At 47.5% G+C, this 22432-nt stretch overlaps 1 protein-coding gene across 1 annotated transcript in view; it reads left to right on the forward strand.

The window, feature by feature from the left end:
• Positions 1–22432, forward strand: part of LOC144114635 (protein qui-1) — a 565534-nt gene that overhangs the window by 535099 nt on the left and 8003 nt on the right. The window contains exons 19-25 of the mRNA XM_077648494.1: positions 544–731; positions 6228–6574; positions 7961–8138; positions 8810–9000; positions 10937–11130; positions 18922–19084; positions 21589–22024. Coding sequence (XP_077504620.1) covers positions 544–731; positions 6228–6574; positions 7961–8138; positions 8810–9000; positions 10937–11130; positions 18922–19084; positions 21589–22024 — 1697 coding nt within the window. The remainder of the gene's footprint in view (positions 1–543; positions 732–6227; positions 6575–7960; positions 8139–8809; positions 9001–10936; positions 11131–18921; positions 19085–21588; positions 22025–22432) is intronic.

Raw genomic sequence — 22432 nt, forward strand, 5'->3', positions numbered from 1 at the left:
AGGCATCAGGTTTTCATTTGGAGAGCTGCCATTGCCTTTCTGAAAAGCTCACCCCGAGGACTTGCGGCACGAACAGGAGTTTGTAAGCTTCCACTTGAAACACCATTTTTCCTCCCGCAAAGAATGTTTTAACGTTTCGATGGGGATTAGGCCGCAGTGACCGATTAGAAGTGCTGGAATAAAATGTAAAAACAAAAAAAAATAAAGTCTAAATTAACCTACAACAACACGTTCTGCGGCATGATCGCTCTCTAGTGATCTGCAAATAAACCAACAACTGGCTCATTGTTCACACTGTATTCATCTACGCAAGCTCTCAGGTGCGCATTTCCGCAAGACAGGCTTATTCACATTAATGTTTTCTTCTTTGCATCGTGTCCTATTCTTCTTTTATACGAAACACACATTAGAAACAAATTCTGCACGCCGTCAGCAGCAGTAAGCGTCAAAGCACTGTGGCTAGTGTTCAATAAACTGGTTATTGTGAGAGGTATACAGGGAAGGTCGCGAAGGGCGGGCTTCCTCTCTCCACGTCTGATGCAGCCATCATGTGGCCGGCGTGCTGTGTGTGGCGTGCACTAACGCCGAAGACCTGGTGCTGAGCGGCTCCGAGATCGGCGTGGTCGTGGTGGCGCGCCTGGACACCGGGCAGCTGGTGCAGCGTCTCGAGAACCACCGCGGCGTCGTCAGCGCCGTGGCCGTCAACCGCGGCGACGACATTTTCGCCACTGGTACGTCACGTCCGGTGTCAGCCGCCAAGTTTAGCGGCCGGCGCCATGGTTAATGGCACAACTCATCAAGTCGAGTAGCTGGTTTGTTTCCCGCCTTTACGGAACAAACACAGCGCGACAGGAGCAGCATGAGAAAAGTGACGCTGAAAGCGTTAACCAGCAACTGTTTTTGTTGATGGCATCCGCACGCTTGTACAGTGGGCTCACGCGCGCAAAAACAGCAAATACGCACGGTTTTAAACAGGCAAAAGAAGCTAAAATCTAATGTCCGTTAAATATCCTCCTTTCCTTCTTCTTTTGCTCTTCATTTTCTTCGTAATGATATTCGCACTGTCTAAAAGTAGTTAAAAACTTTCATAACGGTATCGTGGGAAGAGGCATGGTTCTATTTCTTTGCACAACTAAAAAATCGTCTGTGTATTGAAAATTTTTTATTACCTAAAATTTTTATTACCTGAAAACTCGGGAAATGCACGAAAGAAAAAATGTTCCACAAAACTGGCGCAACGGATAACCCATTACAAAATCCACTTTTTCGCGCAAATAATTTGCCTTGACAAGCATCGGCAGTTACGTTGAACTAGAATTCAAGAAAGTACGAAAAGATTTGATAGAAGCAACGGCTGCAGCAGTCTGTGGGAGAAAATGGAGTGATATCTTTTCGGAACGCAGCCAGCATATGTGAGAGACGGTATAAATAGGAAACGAGGTTCAGCAGTGCGGCAGTTTGGGCCAGTTGGTTAGCCATTTAGCCCACAAAGAACAGCGCGCAAAAATGAACGCAACGCGGAACATGAACTACAGGCGAATACAGGTCTTGTCTTTGTCAGTCTTTTATGCCTCTGGATTTCACCTTGCGTGCTCTTCGAGTGCAAAATAAATCGGAAGTAGTAGAGCACTGAAGCAATTTCTCCGTCGCTGCGGTCGAGTGAGTCAAGTGCAGTGTGAGAAAGGTTTATTTTTTTGTGTGCTTTTTTTAAAGCACTTATATGATGTAGCTCTAAAACGTTTGTTTTTCTTATACTTTTCTCTCTCCCTCGCTACATCTTTTGTTTAAATGGCGCCGATAGCATAACCATTATTAATGTGTGTGTGTGTGTGTGTGTGTGTGTGTGTGTGTGTGTGTGTGTGTGTGTGTGTGTGTGTGTGTGTGTGTGTGTGTGTGTGTGTGTGTGTGTGTGTGTGTGTGTGTGTGTGTGTGTGTGTGTGTGTGTGTGTGTGTGTGTGTGTGTGTGTGTGTGTGTGTGTGTGTGTGTGTGTGTGTGTGTGTGTGTGTGTGTGTGTGTGTGTGTGTGTGTGTGTGTGTGTGTGTGTGTGTGTGTGTGTGTGTGTGTGTGTGTGTGTGTGTGTGTGTGTGTGTGTGTGTGTGTGTGCGTGCGTGCGTGCGTGCGTGCGTGCGTGCGTGCGTGCGTGCGTGCGTGCGTGCGTGCGTGCGTGCGTGCGTGCGCGCGCGCGCGCGCGCGCGCGCGCGCAGTTGTTATCCATCTACCACCGTTTGCATGAAAAACATTCACCAACATGCCTTTTCTACCATTCCCCTGCAAGTTGCCGCCATGGAGAAGCAAAGTTTTTATCTTTTTTTTCTTTTCAGCAATAATGGTACCGCTTTCCATCTGATTTTTCTTCCTTTTTTAAGCCCTTAAGAGTATTGTAAACCTTCTACAAATTTTTTTCGGTTTTTAGTCTTCCTTCTTTTATGTATGCCACCCTCCAGACGCAAAAAGAGCAATGGCTCATTAGAAGAAAATTACCCTTCGTAGATGATATCATACACGCGTTTCTTGTTTTTCGTAGTTATATATAGGGCTGACCAACTCAAAGAAAAAAACGGCAATGGCACCTGCGGGCTCTAGGGGCATCCCTGCTAACGTGTGAAGGGTTTTGAAACACAGACACTGGTTGCGGCAATTCAACTGAACTTAAGAACAGAACCTAGAACAAAGCTGGTCTGTGTTTTTACCGCGTACTTCTTCAATAAATCAGAGATAATTAATTACGGCTCTGTAGTTAACTGATTAACCTTAAACCGCTGGGCTCAAACGAAATTCCGAAATTCGCGAGACTTTCACAATAAAACCATAGTGACGTAATTTCTGGAAACGCAGCTGCATTCGCAACATTTATTTTATGCCCTGGAGAGAGCATGGCGAAACTCATGAGGCGTACAGAATGCGGCCACTTGAGCGCCCTGACCGCGAATGACGCCGTGTGTGTGTGTGTGTGTGTGTGTGTTTGTTGCCGTATGATGCGTACAGTGAGCCGAGTACCGCCATTATACAGACAATGACATGCATGTCGTTCGTATATGTATACTCCCCACTGGCCAACCTCTATGTGGCGCCAGTTTTTCGCGACATTCGTACCAAAATTGTGGCGTAAGCATTTTTCGTACAGCGTTCCGGATGGTGTCGTACAATTTCTCGTTGCATATACCTTACATTGGCTAGTCAAGTCAGAGGCTAGCTTGCGACAGGGATTTGAACCGACGGCATATGCACCTTCAATTGTATGCCTTTCCAGACTTTTGTATCAAAAGTGTGCACCGTTCGTCGTACAGCGTTCCGGGTGGTGTCATACGCGACCAAGGACGGTAATGTTTTGACATTCCCACTAGTAAGCAGTCTTAAGTGTTTCTACTATTTTTTTTTCTTTAGCAAATTCTCTCTTCCTCAAACTTTCAAATATCACTCGCTTTCTTCAGAGCGCTAAACGTACCTTCGCGGTGAAGCTACAGCAACTAAAACTACTCCATGCGGGGCCACTGTCAACGCTCTGCAACTCTCAAATTCAATTTCTTTGTATATTTCGAAAGTTTTGTAAGTTTATAAAGTTTTAACTAATTAATATAGCTGAGATAAATTAATCAATATCCCTGCATCTTCTAGACGACGGCTAAAATCTGTTCTTCAGATTTATTTTCTTGATTTCCTTAAATGCTTGGCTCAGGTTCGCTCTATAAACTGAATATATATAGTTCGAGCGCCCTGCAGAGATTTGTCGCTCTTGCTTCGTATCTTCGTGATGTGCGCGTGTGTGTATGCCTCGCGACGGCTGGAATCGATGGTGTCCTTACAGCGCTGTGACGTCGACCTCCCGGAGTGCCAAAGGGTGTCGGGTTGTTTACGCCGCTGGGGCGACTCATGCCGCTCGTATACCCTCCGCTCACCAACTGCACTCTCACCTCTGCGCTGCTGTGCGCATTTCTTACTGTACAGAAGAGAAAGAAATGTGGACCGCGCTTCGGCGGTCAAAGTATTCTTACGCATTACGTAGAGCAAATTGATGTTTGGCGCATATGTAAGTACTATTTCCTTTTGCCCTTGCACATAAAGTAAGCAAACCTTTTTATTTCCCTCACACAACGCGATAGAATAGTTTGAACAGGGAAGCGTGGTCCATATTATTCTGCCCGCGACAGTACCTTATCTTACTCACCTTGCTTTTCTCGTTTTGAATCGTGTCAGGATGCTCAGCGATGGCTAGGAATGTCTTGGTTTAAGATTTTTCTATCACATATAATATTACAGTTTGTTTGCGAGAAATGCTCCTTGCTCTTAGGAAATCACTGATTCATGTATACTAACGTTAAATTGCTATTGCTAAAATTTATTCATTTCATCTCGAACCACTGCTTTTTTCATTAATTTAACTATCTACTTTTGCGCGCACGTCGGTGGCCATCGTTGCCAACATTTCTGATTCCATCCAAATAAATCACTCAGTCACGGTCAAAACGCACACAAACGTCTGTTCCGAATAGTTTTGCGGCCACCGACGATGCAGTCTGTGCCATATACTTATATTTTATTCTCTGCATAGTAACCTGACACGTCTGGCGTCAGAGAGAACATTTTGTTATTCCTGCGTCTAGTTTTTGATTAGAAAAAGAAGGGGTCCTCATGCATGGGACAGAGATTGGGTGTAAAATATCTCAAGTACGAGTCATATTTAAGAAAGCGCGTTCGCAGCAAGGTTTGCTGGCCGGGTTCGCCTCCAGTATCACCCAGATCTGGACCCCCGCTATCATAATAAGTCAGCTGATGGTCGCCGGCCTGTCTGCAACCGATATATGTACGAAGAAGCACGATCAGTCGTATTCGTAGAGCTTATCTTACGTGCGAGTGCTCCCTGATTAGGCGGGGAGTGAGGGCTGGACATTCACGATGGCCAACGGCTATAGCTCGATCATGACGGCGAGCGGAAGCTGAGTCCATTCGTTCACGGCTCCCAGTTACTTGAAGAACTTGCATGAACTCTGGTGCTTGGAAGAAAATTAAAAGCACAGGTGTGCCAATTAACAAGAAGCCGAGGGGAGAACTGTAAGCGTAACCGGCCCCGAATCGCTGACACATGGCGGTGACCTTTGCGTCGCTCACATATTGTCGACGCCTTTATCCACTGTCCTTCCAGCATAGCCTCTGCAGACGCACTTCTGCCGCTACCCTTTCGCTAAACCAGAAGAGTCCACCCGTCATGGCAAGGTATTTACACACAGCTCACAGTGAGCCGGTGACGAGCCTGAGTCGTCATTGTATTTATGGTTATAGTCGCTAAAACGAGGCGACAGAAGGTGATCCGTTCAGTAGCTTTCGGTTGCATATTGCAGATCACAGTGACATTGGCGCAAGGCAAATCGCCTCCTGTTCACCGAGAGTGAAAGTATGTGCATAGAGACACAGGCTTTGAACTTCCTCTCCGAAACAGAGCGGCGTAGATATCTGTTGAAAAAACCCTGAGAATGACGTTTCAAGCACATGCTGTGAGAGCAGTGATTTTGCAAATGAGCGGAATTTCTGGACTCAGCCCGAAAGGGGAGTAGGTCCTTCATACATGTAGCTAGTTCTGCTGTCGCGACGTCACATTTCCAGTTTTTTTTTTAAACTATATGGTAAAAAAAAAACTCCAGCCGATGTGTACAGTGTTGATACTTGACTGACTTGAGCTTCTTTTCGATGATTATACTCTTGGCTTAATTGCCAGACAGCTGTTGCGCCATGCGGAGAAGCCTAATAACAGTCATTTTCCTTATTTCTGTCACAGTAATTCTGACGAATAAACAAAGTTCGCCCATTTGAAAATATATTACTTATTGCCACAATAAAAACAAATTATCAGATGTGCTGAAAGCAAAAAGAATTTTGATACTACTTATACAATTCTGAGGCATTTCTCACGATAGGGAAAGGGTTGAGCACCATTTCTGGTGCCCAGTGAATTGCCAGAAGTGCGCCGTTCTTTTCAACGAACTGGAGGAACGTGTGCGGCCGCCGACACGATCTTTTTCAAAAGTCAGCCTTGTGCCCTCGCAGGTGGAGGTACCTGCCGCGAAACACTGCGGGCCAGGTCTCGGGACCACAGCAGCTTTTATGGGAGAGTCCGTATCCAGATAAAACGAACGACTGTATGTCAATGTATTACCGATAGCTTTTATTTCACTGAAAAATAACTTTTTGAACCATGGCCCCGTGTGATTGGAACCCTCGGCTCGGGGCGCAGCATCGTCGGACTGCACGGTGTGCATCTGGTGCCTGGAGACGTTCACACTGCTCAACACGCTGTCGCTGCCGGCTGCCGTGGAGCGCCTCAGCATTTCCGGCGACAGCACGTTCCTGCTGCTGGGCTGCGCCGACCAGTGCGTGCGCGTGCGCTCACTCACCACCGGCTCGGACGTGCACTGCCTGCAGGGCTACGCCGGCCGCGTCAGCGCACTCGCCTTCGCGCGCGACAACTGCCGTTGCGTTCTGGGCACGCGCGACGGCAAGGCTTTCATCTTCGACGTCCATTCGGCGAGGCTGGTGCAGACGCTGACCGCGCACCCGGACTCCGCTGTGGTCGCCATCCAGGTGCGTCCATACACCCTTTCCAGCTGCACCTTGGGTGGTGGCCTCCATTAGAGGCGGTGGCCCTTTGCAAAAACCGTGTGTCCAGCTCTGGTTTTGGTTAACAATGGCCGTCATCAGTATAATCACCTAAAGTAGAACTGATGCTAATTCAGCATGAGTCGTGACGTTTTCATTTCTGGCAAGAAAGCCTGTTCCTGAACAAATATTCCCATACACATCTTTAATGCAGGCGATAGTGAAATAGGAAAAAAAAATGTAGCCTTTTACTCTCAGCGACGAGCGATCAGCACTAAATGGTTCGAGAAATGATTAACACAATGATCACCTACGCCACACATCTACGCCGCTACCATTGAACAAACAAAAAAAAGTCGCAGTAGCATATCAATGACTGGGCGCGGATTCGTGGCTAAGGGAGAGTGTATACTCCACAACACAGTCCGGGATAGAGCCCGCGGTTCGAATTCGGCCGCGCAAGTTGGCTTTCACCGGAGGGTGGAGTCCTAGGTAGAGTGGCCGCATGTTGGTCGTGCCAGAGCCAGGTGCCTTGTAATATCGCGATGGAAAGAAACGCGAACAGCGCAGCGCCTACGCGCTCGGCTGATCCAATTTCTTTTCATCGCGCTTTTGCCTGGGTGGTCAGGAAAGGACCTTAGAGCCGTACTAGAACGCATCACGGACGACTCTAGCGTATTTTTGCTACCACCGAATTAAAAGCGTGGTGAAAAGAGATGCGAACTGTGGGGCGCCCAGGCCCCGCTCTGTTCGCGTTTCTTTCCATCGCCCCTGTGCGTAATTTCCGCCTTCCAGCACAATCCATCTGCACAGACCACACCAACGTATCTCTCGTAATTTTTAAAATAAAGATCTGTAAGCGTTAAAAAATATCCCGGTACAGTTGCCTGTCCCATAGCTGCGGAATGGGGCTGCGGGCGGGACGACACCGACGACGAGAAACCGTAAAACCAGGCTATTGCAGCTAGCGCTGGAAAATACGGGCCAGTGGATCGCTGCACACAGCTAAGGAGATGCGCTGTTAATGTACACAAACCATCCTCTCATATGATCCCCCTCCCACACTCTTCTCCGCTGCCCTCTGGTCCAGCCTGTTGTCTTTCTCCGTCAATGAAATAGCTCCAGCCATTCTCGTGGGAGTTCAGACATAGCTTCACCAGCGAAAGCACGAGACACCAGAAAAAGAAGAACACAGGACAACGCTGTCCTGTGTTCTGTGTTCTTTTTCACCTGGTGTCTCGTGCCTTCTCTGGTGAATTTATGTCTGAAATACACCAACTAGCCCACATGGTTACCTTGTTACGTTCTCGTGGGAATGCCAGTATTTTTCCCTGAAGTAATAATAGCTTCGCCCTGTCGCCTTCTTTGCAGGCTCAAAGTAGGGACACATTTTTGATCACGGCAGCCGGCAACAAGATTGTAGTGTGGAACTTCTATCTCAAGAAGAGCGAGATGTGCCACCCGCAGCCCAAGTCTAAGAAAGTGGACGTTCACAAGGACCCCATCTCATGTGTGGCTCTCTCCAGAGACGGCAGCGTAGCGGTCACCGGTAAGCACCCCTCGGGCCTCTGACTCACGTCGCTCGTATAATTTCTGAAGATAAGGATTCTCTTGTCGTATTCAAGCTCCATAACACTTCCTCGGCTATAGAGCGAGCAATTTCTTGCCACGGTGTGCTCATGTTTTGTCATGGTGCTAGAGAGCGCAGCTGCTATTTGGTTGCGTTTTCCTACACGAAAGCCTAGAGTCCGGCTTTTCGATAGCTGTTTTTCCTCCTCTGCTTTGTGAGCTCTCTTTGCACTTCTTTGTGTTTGCACAAGAACATACACGATGATTACGGCCCTGCTATCGTATGCTCGGGCTGCTAGCAAGGATGGGCACTGCCCTTTCTGCTTGCTACAAGAGCCACAGGAATCTAGTGCTGTGAACGAACTGGGCAGCTGGGAATGAAGCTCCCGCATTGTTTCTGAAATATCTTCGCGACACTAAGACTACACATGGCGCCTATGGCGGCTAAAGAATTTCCTGGGCGCTTAGACAAGTGGTTACAGATTAACTGCGCCACAAAGGGTCAACCTTACTTCGTTATCTAAGTGTCGCTATGGTGGAGCAGTCTCCGGCAGTACTACACAAAGCCAGCCCGCCTGTAGCTTAGAACAGTTTCAACCCCATCCACAGTGCCGCAGATTATCGTGTCATGCGCCGACCCTTGGGGTGCAGGATCGCGCAATGGCCAGCTCAAGGTGTGGCAGATGAGCACTGGCGAGGCGCACACCAACCTGGACGGCCACACGGCCGCTATCACCTGCTTGGCGTTCGCGCCCAATGGCCTCTTCGTCGTCTCCGGCTCCGAGGACAACACGCTTCGCGTGTGGGGACTCACGCTCGGCCTGGTGGTTTCTACGTTCAAGGTGCACCATGTTCTCATTGCCTTTCACCGCAACTAGTTCGAAAGAAGCCGTATCCTAAACAGAGGGGCAGAACGTTCGCGAGAATGCCTCTCACGTTTACCTGTAGGCCTTTCAGCGCAGGCAGGGTTTCACGACTGGTGGCTTTTGTAACAGGGACACAGGAAGCAAACTCGCACGTAGCTAAATTAGACCGCATTATATGAGATATAAGCAGGAAAACACCATGAGTGCTCTTTTCCAATCGTGCATTGTCAAGATGTGTCTTTTGTGAACAACACTACAGGCATTACATACCGCGCCATTCAACGCTTCTTCAAAGGATGTCATTGCGCAAATAAGTGGCGCAGTGCCTGCCCATACTGTGCTACGAAAAACACCTTGCTGTAGTTTTAACGCAAAACAAAATGGGGGGTCTTTTGATGCGTGTGCTTATCTCGAGCGCACGGATGTGGGTACATTTTAAAATATTTCTTCACCGCGTAAGCGCTACGAGTGGCATTCAGCGAAAATGCCGGCGTTGCTTGCACATGTAAGCGTGGCCGCCGACTGCAGCATCCGGCGCCTGCAGCGAGCCAAGCGGGAGAACCGCCCTCCGACGAGAAACGAGAGGGAAAATCCGCATCGGTGGTGGCAGAGATGCGGGCGCTGCGACGCCCCACGAGAGCGGCGATTGCGAAGGCAAAGCGGAGCCGAAAGCGAGCGCACGTCAGCGGATCACGATGGGATCACGTCAGCAAGAGCGCGTCATCAGCTGATCCTACGCGGCACGCCAAGGCGTAATGCGTATAATGCAACAAATGTGTAAGCAAAAATATCATTAGCGAGCCATCAAGCCAGTCAAAGTGAAGCTAAATTAATTGCCACAATTTTCATGTAATGGGATGCGGCAAAAGGGAACAGCTCCATAGTACAAGCGCATTCTGCTTATGCAGTTCATCGCATCAGATCATCCGAGCACCTGTCTATATATTTTTTTTGTTTTCACATTTGTCGCTGCACAGAATGCATGCATGTGCAGGGCTTCTCGGTTTTCTACCGCTCTCAAAGCTTATAGAATGTTTTGGGGTCGTCTCTATAGTTTGGTTTATAGGGGTTTAACGTCCAAAAGCGACTCAGTCTATGAGGGACGCCGTAGTGAAGGTATCCAGATAATTTCTACCACCTCGGGTTCTTTAACGTGCACTGACATCGCACAGTACATGCGCCTCTGGCATTTCGCCTCCATCGAAATACGACCACCGCGGCCGGGATCGAACCCGCGTCTTTCGGATCAACAGCTGAGCACTGTAACCACTGAGCCAACCCGGCGGCCTCGGCTTTTATGAAAATTCGGAGAGGGCAAAACTTCAAAAGTGCAGCTCGACAAGACCCTAGCGCACCACACAAAACGAGGTACAGCGTGAAAAATGAAACTGATGAATCAACTGACACATCAAAGACCTCAACGAATGTATAGGGGAAAAAAAATATTATCAAGTAAAAATTAAATTCAGGTATGTTGCGTTGAATTATTTTGCTCGTCATGCCTTCGTAAACTAAATGCAGAAAGCAAGGTACACTGAACGTTAGTCATGACTTATCTACGGGAATACTACTATATGATGCAGTTTTTTGTGTTTGTTTTTGTGCGCCTAACCTAACGCCTTTCTCGTAGCTTGCCAAGTGACCTATCTGCCTTGAGTATATTGTGTAAACGGAATCCTGCAATTCGTTCCTCTTGGCTGTAAAGGTTACGCTCGGAAGATCGGCGGTGACTTCCCTTTAGTTTCAACTTTCGGCCGATTCACGGGGCCTCTTCTGAAGTTTCGCGCTACGCTGAAGCGCGGGCTGATGCGCCGCTTTCCCTTCTCCCTCTCTGCCCGAAGCGCAGCACGGATGCGCTCATTAGGTGCATGGCACATTCGCTGAGCTTGCGCGTGCATGCCGTGTCGTGCAGGAGCACCAAAGCAAGATTGTGAGCGTGTTCGTGACGTCGGACAGCCGGCGCGTGCTGTCAGTGGACGCGCAGGGGCTGCATCGCCTCTGGACGGCCGACAGCGCCACGCAGCTCATCGCCTGCGCCAAGACGTCCAAGCAGGTGACGCTGCACGCCAACGTCGTCTTCACCGTGGGCGGCAAAAGTGACAACAGGTACGCCCAGAAAAACGAGGGGGCCGGTCTGCATTCGCGCGCTTGCCCCGCAACTAAAGCAGCCGATCTCCAAAATAAGTGGCGCCATCTCTCTGGAAAAAGGGATCATGCGTGCCGCCGTCCTCTTTTGCAATGCATCTAGGACCGTTTAGTTCTCGCGTTTCGGGCTTATGGTCTCGTTTGCGCCCCATATGAGGCAATAAGTTGACTTTTTCGGCAACAAAGCACCTCATCGTGTGAATGAGCTGCCTGTGTAAAACCCGGCGGTCAACATTCCCTGGCCATCCTTTCGCGCATGGGTTGCCGTCGTTATGGACAACACTGTGGCTGCCACGCCAGTATTCGGTGGTAAGCGGCAAGTAGGTCGGTAAACCTTGGTGAAAAGATTATTTCCACATGGCAGGTGAGGAACTGCGCATAACGCCAAGTCATATCGATGCAGTACAAATAAAACAGTTGGCTTCGGCTTCATTCGGTGGATGCGGCGCCGATCGACTGCTTCCTTGAACTGCTTTGGAGCAGGCGACTTGGGTAGTGAGGACGATGCCAGGTATTGGACGAAACAGAGCGACCTTTAAGAGCTTAAACTGTAGAGGTGTGTTTCAGCCAGCTCCTTTGACTTTGGCTGCTACTTTTTAAACAGTTCGGCGCAAACTCCACGAGAGAAACCCTGCTCCTTGTAATATCTCCTGCACACACGACAGCGTGCGCTCGCTTTTTTGCCCCTTCTTAGCGTAAATAGCCGTGCTTCTCCGAGCTTCCCATCTATCGGACCGAAATCGGAGCTTGCACAAAATTCCTTCGCGCACAGAGAAAAATAAAGAGAATAAGGCGACCTGGGGGTCTTTTAAAACACAGTGTTTCTTTTAAAAACCCTCTGCTCCCGCAGCAAAGGTGTCACGTGACCTGAGCTGCGGCGCAAGGTTGATGCGCGCGCCATTCGCTCCAGTGGTGAAGCTGGCGCCCCACACAAGTGTGCGTATATGTCGTTGTAATATGGTACTTTGTCTGCGTACTTAAGCGAATATCTGGACAGTGACCGAACCAGCGAGTTCTACACATCTCGACTTAACATCAAGCTCGCAGCCGGACTTCTTGGCGGGCTAAATAGGGACGGTGCTAGGAAGAGCGTCTGTTCTTTGTTGTCTCAAGCTTGAATCGGATTTCGGGAACAAATCCACAAATGTGTGAAAGGCTTCAATTCGTAAATGAACAAGGTCATCGTTGTGCAAACGCTTGTCGTGCACTATGTTGAAATAAACTTGCGCAATACTCAACGTAGATTCCCAGGCAAATATTCCGTTTAAATGCCCGCGCAGTTTATATGTACTCGTGATTTTCCGCGACATTAACGTTTTATTCAATTTTCCTTTTAAAATTAAATGAGTTTTTGAGGAAAGGAAATGGCGCAGTAATTGTCTCGTATCTCGGTGGACACCCGAACCACACCGTAAGGGAATGTAGGAAGGTAGGAGTGAAAGAAGAGATAGAGAAACCTGTCACCATTACCGTCGTACTGTCTTATCTCCGTAAATTCTTCAAGCTTACCGTATATAGTCTCTACTAGATATATTCATGCCATTTTTTTTTTTAGCGAGTGCGATGAATAAATCACATCCTGGTTTTAGAGCCACTTCTGTGAACTAGGTTCATAGTTTCATTTGTTCAGCTGGCCACGTTTTTCTTTGTTGTCATGTATAATTGCTTTTTTTTTTTCTTTCCGGCTGCTTTAATTGTATTTAGTCTAATTTGAAAATGACAGGAGGCCCCGATACGGTCACCCACTATGGGCCCTCTTTCTGCATATTCTTATTCGTAAATACTCTTTATTAACCGAACAAAACTGATTCTCTTCTTTATTCTAATTGTTCAGATGAGATGCAAATATTACTCTTGCTTACTTCTCATTAAGGCGGGCAGAGGAGACAGTCGTGTTCAATCTGCAGGAACAGCAGTGTATTTTACACCGGTGACATTTTACACAGAGAGTGTCACCGTTAGAAGACATGTTCTCACCTCCCTCTTTTGACTTAACTGTAGAGCAGGGAAGACAAAATGAACGTGGTGTTTGTTATTGTGCTTAAAAATCACAGTCAAATAAGCGTGCTTACTGAGCTTGAACTATAAGAACACAAGGCAAGCGCTTCCGGCAAAGACGATCAGGTCATGGCAGGCGTAAAAATATTCAAATTTTTCGCATATGACAACAAATGCAAAAAAAAAACACTAAGAGAAATCTATTAAAATATTGCAAGCAACATGTATTCTTAGTTTGTTTCACGTTTTCATTTTTCACTTATGTATTGTAAATTGGCGAGTCTGAGGTTATTGACTTGTGAAAGAAGAAAAAGGAAATCAACATTGACGCTGATTTTCTTCATGATAAATGCGGTTGTATAGCTCATTATAAATTTACTATTTTTCTTTTTTAAAAACAAAAATAAAGACTTGGCATCATTTTTTGCCATCTGCTTGGAGCGCGAGTACTTGTTAAGTTGTTAACAAAGAAAAACATAGGGTCACTGACCAAGTCAAAGTTTAATGAAACGTACTGACGTTTCGGAAGCCCTACGGCTTCCTTGTTCACAATCCTTCACAATCCTTCATTTGACTTGGTCAAAGCTTAAGCTTTGACTTGGTCAGTGACCCTATGTTTTTCTTTATGTGACCACCTGACGAGACAATATTTCGTCGAACTCTTGATTAAGTTGTTAATGCATTATAAGAAGGAAGCCCTCTATTTATTGGAGAATACTAATCATTGGTCAAAACTGCATGTTTTATCTCTTTCCCAACCATGCGAAAAAAGGATATTTCTTGTGTATTTTGATTCCTATTTACCCCTTTCAGACTCGCATTATGTTCTACTGTGGAGAGAATTCTGAAAATTTGTGCGTACCTATTTAGAATCCGCTATTTCGCAATAATAACATTAGTGGCTCAAAAACTCCAGGAATTGATGCAGAGTGCGCCCTCCCATTCTCAGGTAATTGAAGCTCTATTCATCAAGAAGCTCATTTATACCCAGTTAATTATTTTCTGTATCATCCGAAGCTGTCACGAAAACAAATCTGCAGTGAGCTTTAGAAAACACTCCGCAGCATGAGAGAAGAAAAAGGTTACAGCTCCAGAGAGCACTTTCTTGGAGCAGCGTAGAACTTCGCGACATCCATCTTTATTTCTTCTGTTTAAAAAGCGATGTTTTTTCTAGGCATGAAATGGCCCTACCATTCTGTCCAGCAGGGATTTCAGATCTGACCGTTGACTTCGGACTTTGTGAGAACAGCTCTAGACATTTCTAAAAACGTTTGAAAAGTCGCAATCGCAGGCGCTCTGCCACAATGAATTATTTAAAAAAAAACTGTTGCCCTCATTGTGTTGTGTCGAACATAGAAGTGAAGTTAAATGGGCGTTCCTTTGAAAAATGGGAAGTATTATTACGCAGAGGCTAATATTTACTGCAAAACTGTATTCGTCAAATACAAAGTTTTAGTGACGACTGAAAAAAAAAAAATAAGCCCATATCTCGGAATATGAAATACAAACAAAAAAAATAGAATACACAATGTTCTCCATTGTAGCAGCAAAATATGCTGCAAAAACTAACTTTGCAGCTCGCAAAGTTTTTTAGGCATAAAAATTCGAGTCGGCCCTTATGAGTGGCGTGCCATGCGGCGAAGCACATTTTCCGGGCTGGTTTCGTTGATCCTCGCTGTTAGAACTACTGAATTCTGACGACCTCGGATCATCATCGGACGGGGTGCCCCCCTCCAAGAAACGTCCATCGACAATGCCAGACACGTCACGATACCGCACTTGCGATGGACCCGCTTGGGCGGCCATGACTCTCAGAGACCACGTCACGTTATCGGTTTCATGGCGCATTTAAAGATCTCAGTCTCGTGGCCACAGATCAAAGTACACGTAGAAACTGAAAGTGTAGTCGCTAATCTATCTACAAAGGCCCGACTTGCGCGGCGCCGTAGCACGAGTATTGATGGTGGCGCTCACATCCATCGATCCCGAGTTATCCACACTCGATGGGCATGGTTGGGAAAGAATTTTAAAAAAAACACGTGTCATATGCACTTTCTGGGAATAACCTTGCGTCATGTGCAGTTTGAAAGAGCGGGCGCTTCTCGGTTTCTTTTGACATCAGTTTTCTGTGCTTACACTGAGAACCCTCTGCCAATGCTGCAAAAAAAAAAATATTTAACAAGCAGTACGCGAAGACATACATCATCCAATAATGGCGTCTCCAAAAAAATCAAAAAACTTCCCCGCTTGGGAGCACATCTGAAACGATTTTTTTTTCTTTAGCTGTCCTGCCTTGTTATAATAGTCACTTCTCGCATTTACAAATTTTCATACTTCTAATCTCGCAGCATAATTCAGTTCATAGTATGTCTGTCCTGAAACTGACACTTTTTTTTTCTCTTTCACTGCGTCCTTTAATGTACGCAAATATCAATCCCAGAAAAAAAAAAGCATTTTTTTTTATTCCGGTGCAATATGTTTGAGGGGCTACTCCAGTATGCGGTAAACTTGAAACAAGAAATAAGTTTTGTTAACGCCGATACGACTGCACTAAGGTGAATGCTGGTTGTAATTATTCCCTTCATTACTAAGCGAACTTGAAAAGATGGTTGTTCAAAGTAAAACCACTTAGCCGTTTTGGACAGTATCGTCCTCTTGCCGCAAAGAAACTATGTCCAAACAGAAACTGGGAAATGCGGGAGTAATTGAGTTTGGTAGTATGCAAATGAAGTCACACATTGCAGGACTCGAAGAAGCAATTAAAGTACATATTCTCTTTGCCCTCACCTAACTCCCGCTCGAAATTCTGAAGCTCATGGATCACTTGTCCTGAACGCCTGCATGGACCATAGCGAACACTCTTGGGGGCCGAATACTTTAAAAAGGCGCTCGAATTTGACGGCTCCCCAGCAACGTAGACTCCGAACCAGCAGCAAATAAATTCGATCTCTCCCTGTTTTGCTTAAACAGTGACAGTGATTAATGACTGTGGTGTTTCATGACAGTCGCTTTGCAGCAGCCCAGGCAAAGAAAATCTGAAGAGACAAAAAATACCAACTACAGTTGAAGCATGGTTTCAGAATTTTTTGGCGAACATACTTAAATTCTGCGACTGTGGCTGATCATATTTACTTAATAATCTAATCTATCTTACGAAATAAACTTGACAGTCGAGCCCAATTTTACGAAGGATTCCCAGAGCACAGGACTAGCTTCTCGAGCTTAGCAGCGCAGAAAAGCGAAATGCCCAAAGTATTTCCAGAAGTTATAAGCACACACTGCGACGAATTGAGACAGTTTAGGGCGCCAGCATGAAAACCCTTGAAAAAAAAATCCGGGTTCTTTCCCGTGCGCTGCAAAGCAATAGCTGCGGCAGCCGAGGCGCTGTGCACTATTCTTGCACCTTGTGGTGCACAGTCTAGGCAGAACCATCCTATCCAAATATATATGCTGAAGTACCATTAACATTTTACAACCGTACAACACATATATCAGGCTCATGCGAGCTGATATATGTCGCTAAGTATAGACAGCATTACGAAAGATGCAGTACATTTCAGACAAGAAGTCCAGCCCTGCGCGATTGTTTGGGGTAGTTTTCGTGTGAGTGTCACAGGGTTTTCAATCTGTCCGCTTTCCGTTGTGGCTGAGGATTGCTGGCGCGTCACTCCTCCATCCTGTCGGTCTCTGCTCGTTTGCTGTGAGAGGCGGTTTTCCGCTTTCTCCTCAGTTTTTCTGACACGCGCCAAATGTGGTTGGCTCCGGCTCACTCGCGTTTGCGGGCGCCTTCTTGCTGCGCATCCAACGCTTGCTCCAGTTGGCGGTTGCATGCCGGCCGCGGTTGCCTGTCCTGATGGCATATACGAACATGCTACACGAAACTCGGCCCTTACCCCGCCTCTTCGCTGGCGTCAAGGCCAACACGGTCAAGCGCGCCGCGCCTGAGTTTCGGCACCGGAAGGAAGGTTGCCAACGAGAGAGAGATAAACTTTATTGGCAGCATATCCAACAGACGCCGATGACGATGTCTGGGGCCTGGCTCATCGAGGCCACTACGGATTAACGCATTTACTCTATGGTGTGGTACAAATTTTAAAAAAAGAACACTAGGTCACGTACCGCGGCGTCGTTTATTACTCCGATGAACAATCGCAACATTTTAATGCCCGACTATATCAAAGAAGCCGGAGGCATCAAAATTATCGAGCTTATGATTTCGTCTTATGATTACCTTCTTGTTCACGTAAAAAGGAAAGCTTTGACGACGCACTACTTTTTTGTCGCTGAGGAAATCTGCGCGGCTGTCATGAATACGAGCGGAGCTTCACTGCAGCGGAGCTTCACGTCGTATCCGACAGTAGCTCCACTTGCTGCCGCCCCTCCCACGCTCGCTTCCGTTCTCGCTCGCCGCAGCATCTGCTTCCTTCTTCATATCTCGCATCATTAACGGCTGTCGCCGCAGAGTATCAAGAGACGGAAGAAGTAGTGCACGAAATCCCGCGTGTGAATCGCGTGAACGCATGCAGGAGCAGCTGTGTTTCCTCGGTAATAATGGCTGTCGCCGGAAAAGGCTCGTGCGCGTGGTGCTGTCCCACAAGCTTCGGCGACCGTGTCCTCGCCAGTCCTCGCGCGCATTATAATGCACGTTCGACTTTTACTGAGCTGTGTAAAAAATGCATCACTTCTGCCGCCCAAGTTCTCAGAGACAACTGGCTGTGCTCCCACGTAGCCAGCTTCTCAGGAGCTGTAATAATAGGGCCGCTTCGACCAGCCTTCCAAGTTCGTTGCTTTGTCTAAGTCAGACTTCTTCTACCCGCGGCCAAACAGCTTCCAGGTTTCTCATGCTTTGCCAGGAGATTATTTGTAATTTTGATTTAACTACGTATTCTGTCGTCCATTTATTGGAATAAATATGCGTCGTAAGACATGGTTGCCTGTTTCTGAAGGCAGGGAGCATGGAGAAAACTCATATTGGGAGAACTGTTGGACCTGCGGATGAAAATGTTTTGTGTACACTCATGGAAACAGTCAGACTGAATTAACGCTGACGAGCCGAACTTTTGCCCTGGTATGACGAGGATAAACGTAAACACCGACGCTAACTCGTGCGCGAGCGCCGCAGAAATTCTTAGCAACGAGGACATCGTGGCGGCCGTCGGAAAAGTGCCAAAAGCAGAGGGTTTAGAAAAGCCTTATCTGGGTGGCCGATTCGTTTTAAGGCCTTTTCACCGACTTCTGCGACAGCACGGACGAAAATGTGTGCGCTTGAAACGTACGAGAAGTGCTTGACGGTATCGTTGAGAAAGAGCATTCAAGAGGCCATAGCAAACTAGTTAGTCTGGAGACTATTTCATCCGCATAATCAGTACTGCATTGTCCAATTTTAAAAATTATTCATTTTACAAAAAAAAAATTGGCGGTCTCCGCGTAGTTTGCGAAATTGTGTTTTAACTGCTGCGAATATTGTAACCATTCTTCTTCACACATTTATTCCGAATGTCAGCTCGTTTTGGCACCATATGTAGTGTATGCTGCTGGTAGAAACTTCTTGTGCGGCCTTTTTTATTATGAGCGGTGCCACGCGTCATTAAGTATGCGTCAGGTTATCAGTTTCAAAAAAGATGCCTGCCGAAAACAACCCTGTGAGCGGACGCTGGGCCGCTTTGGAACTAGCCATAAAGACAGACACTGTTTCTTGCGCAAATAACTTTGCCTTCATGCATTCATGCGCTAATACCCGATTTGTTTTCGCAGCCTGAAATACTGGCCCGTGTTTGAGACCGACAGTGAAAAGACGGTAAGCCACAGCGACGCCATACTTTGCTACACCGTCACGTACGACTGCCAAATCATCGTCACCGGCTCGCAAGACATGTCACTCAAGGTGTGGGAAGTCGCCACGGCCAAGCTAACTCAAGTGAGTCCACAGTTTCTCCCTTAATATTGTTTTCGTTTTCCTTTCGTTTTTTTTTTCTTTTGCAAGGAGATGGTAACAACGCTTTGTGGCCTTCTCTTGTCGGGTTCAGAAAGCAAACACAAGGCAAACACATCTGCAAAGAACCCACTGTTCGTTTTTGAAGATTGTGGGCGCCAGCGCAAGGTGCCACGGCCTCCCTAATTCTGAACCGAAAGGTGCACCAGGCAGTACTCCTCGCCGGAGGAAGGAGGCGCCTGCGCTTGGCTCGTTGCGTTTAACCCATTGGCCTCCAAAGCCGTCGGATCGACGCCCACGGGAAGCATGCAGGGTCATATTGCCAAAGCTGTCGAAACGATGGCAGGTAGCCTCAACAGATTTTTTTTTTTTTTGCCGTCCCGGGATGGCTCGCTATCATGTATTATTGAATGGGTGTTGGGTACTTTTCCAGTATGGATAGCAGCAGTAGTTCTACTTTTTCGAAGTATTTTTGTTAGAATTCGCTGATATGTTTGTTGGCTGTTTCCTGACATACAAGCTAATTCCCGCGGCAGGCAGCAAACACAGTCCTTGTAATGAAGAAACGATGGATATTCTTCTGAAAAGTAAAGATGATGTCTAACGTAGCAATGAAATCAATTTTTCACCGAATTTTTCTGATGACCGAAGCGACAACAGTTATGAACATGCCATCGGTGATTTAAAGCCGGCAAATATCAACCTTCAACATGTAAAGCATCCACCATAGCAATTTAGTCCAAAAAACTCTTAGACGTTGCTAAACATGTTCCTTCAGTCTTTTTCAACAGACTTTAGGGTTAAAGAAGCTTTCATTTTTGTACCCGCGCTACGGTCGAGATCTAAATCGATACGGAAGACCTAGCAGCACTCGCAAAAAAAATTTGGAGGTCAGTCAAACAGCCTATGAGCAACCCTAGCCTACAGCGGCCGATCCGCGGCACGATTTTTAGTCCTCAGTGTTCGTTCCTCACAGCTCGCTGAGTCCCAATTTGGCCGTACCGTATACCTCTAACGCGGGGACGTATTTCCGCGTACTTTGCGCAAACTTTGTGCCGTTTCTGTTTGTTACCCGTTGCTGCAAAATCGGATCTAATTACATTGTCCTTTCGAGGCCGCATTCTGTTTATAACTCGTCCGTTTTTTTTTATATAAGCAGCTTTGGCGAAGAGAGAGAGAGAGCGAAGGAAATCAGTGACTTCAGGAACACCACGATATCTTGCCGACCCATAAAGACGCTCGGTCATGCAGGAAAAGGAAGAAAAAAACATTGACGAATGCGCGAAGGTTGTGAGTGCTCAAGGACAAGAAAGTCAGAGAACAACGGAGCTATCCAGATCAAATTTTGAAACACAACGAATAACGTCGGTACAGTCTGGAACTTTTAACTAAATGAGAGGCCATGAAACAGCGCCTGTCCTGCTCAACACGCTATCACAAAAGCTTTTTACAAGCTCATTCCGTCATTATGCATAAAGCCCCAAAACCAAGCATATTCGGGCAAAAACGTGTAGAGTAAGTTAGTAGTTCTTAAGCCTTCATGATGGCGTGGTAATGATGTTTCCGAAGGAGCTCATTGACCCCGCGACACGTTGCGATGCAGAGATAAGGCCTTCTTTAAACTATGCACTATCAAGGCCAAAAGCCTCCAGGACGCGTGAAAGGCAATCTCGGCGCATGGAAGCCATGTTCCCGCCAATCGCGATGTTGTTGCCGAACCCTCTTTCTTTTTAAACGTGTATCCTACTATAGATTGGCAGCAGAAGGAACAAAATGAAACGACAAAGCAAAAACGACACCGCGAACACAGACCAAGAAGATATTTGCTGTTATTCAAGCATATGCTCAGAGGCGAATTTGTACATAACTTTAGAAGCCGACACCTGGGGCTTGAAGGGAGGGAACGGACCTCTTGCAGCAAGGCCATTCCCCATGAAAAAATTTCAATGTGCCACTTTTTTCACTAAAGACTATTCAGAAAAGCAGCTTTTTAAACTGAGCTTTTTGGTTTCTCACATATTCTTGCATGGCTGCGCGTTTGTGATCATGCGCAGCACCGCATCATTGTTCTGTGCCGTCTCTTGCTCTTAACTCATCTCTCTCTTGAAAACTGCAACCATACAAATATCGTCAAATTGCGTATTATGGCTATAGGTTCAATTTTGTACAACAACTCACTGGGCGATGATTAGGCTACTCGATACAGCACCGACAATATCCAGGCTGGTGCAGTGGCGTGCTTCCGCTGCAATTCGGTCTTTTCTGTTCTGGCCCGGAATGGAGATAAAGTTACACAGGACCGGTTAAAAGCACGATAAGGGACCCTTAACGAACCTGCCCATAGCGCAGTAGGCTGAGTGAAGCTTTGTTTGTTTATTTATTTGTAAACACCGTGGTTTAATACACGATATCATAGAAAACATTGGTATCTGCTACCCCGAGGCTGAGTTTTTACTCTGGTAAGCCATGGGCTCTCCCCGTGCCGACAGGTGCTGGTGGGCCACGAGGGTCCGGTGACGTGCGTGGCGGTGGCGCCGTTCCGGGGCTCGCTGGCCGTTTCCGGCTCCCAGGACTGCAACCTGATAGTGTGGGACGTGACGACAGGCAGCGACCGCTTCGTGCTGCGCGGCCACACCGAGGCGATCCGCGCGGCCAAGCTGACGCTGGACGGCTCGGTGGCCGTGTCCAGCTCGGACGACAACACTCTGCAGCTTTGGAACACGCAGAACGGCCACCGGGTGGCCAGCTTTGACCTGCACGCCACCGTGCTGGCCGTCACCACGTCGCTCAACACGGGCCACCTGGTGGTGCAGCTGGCCAGCTCCACGCTGGTGCCCATGCTGCGGCTGCTCAACAACCCGGGCAAGGGTCTCATGCTCGACCTGCCGCCCGGCACGCCCGTCGGCGACGAGCCCAAGACGCTCGGTGAGCGCCGCCCCCAGCAGCAGAGCGCGCGCCGCGCCCGCCGCGCGCGGCCCGCCCTCGAGAACGTGGCCCGCGCCAAGAGCCACTGAGCACTGGCCGACGCTCGCGCAAAACTCTGATTCCGACGCCCCTTGCGGCAATGAGGCAACGTTTGCAGAGCGGCTTAGCTCAGGTTTTATCAATGCTCGCCAGGTGTAGTTGCCCATCACGATGCTTAAAGTCAGTGCGGCTCTCGAAGCTGACGATAGCTCAATGCACAGCCGCCTGTTTCTCAAGAAGCTCATCTGCTTTCTCACGAAGACGGCATGAAGCTGCGAGAGTACAGTTATTGGTGATTCAGATAAAGCAGCCTTCATTTACCAGAGAGCCGCAAGGTGCATCGGCGCATTGAAACATGAGGGATACTGC

Source organism: Amblyomma americanum, chromosome 1 (genome assembly GCF_052857255.1).
Source record: "Amblyomma americanum isolate KBUSLIRL-KWMA chromosome 1, ASM5285725v1, whole genome shotgun sequence".
In the NCBI taxonomy this organism is placed as follows: Eukaryota; Metazoa; Arthropoda; class Arachnida; order Ixodida; family Ixodidae; genus Amblyomma; species Amblyomma americanum.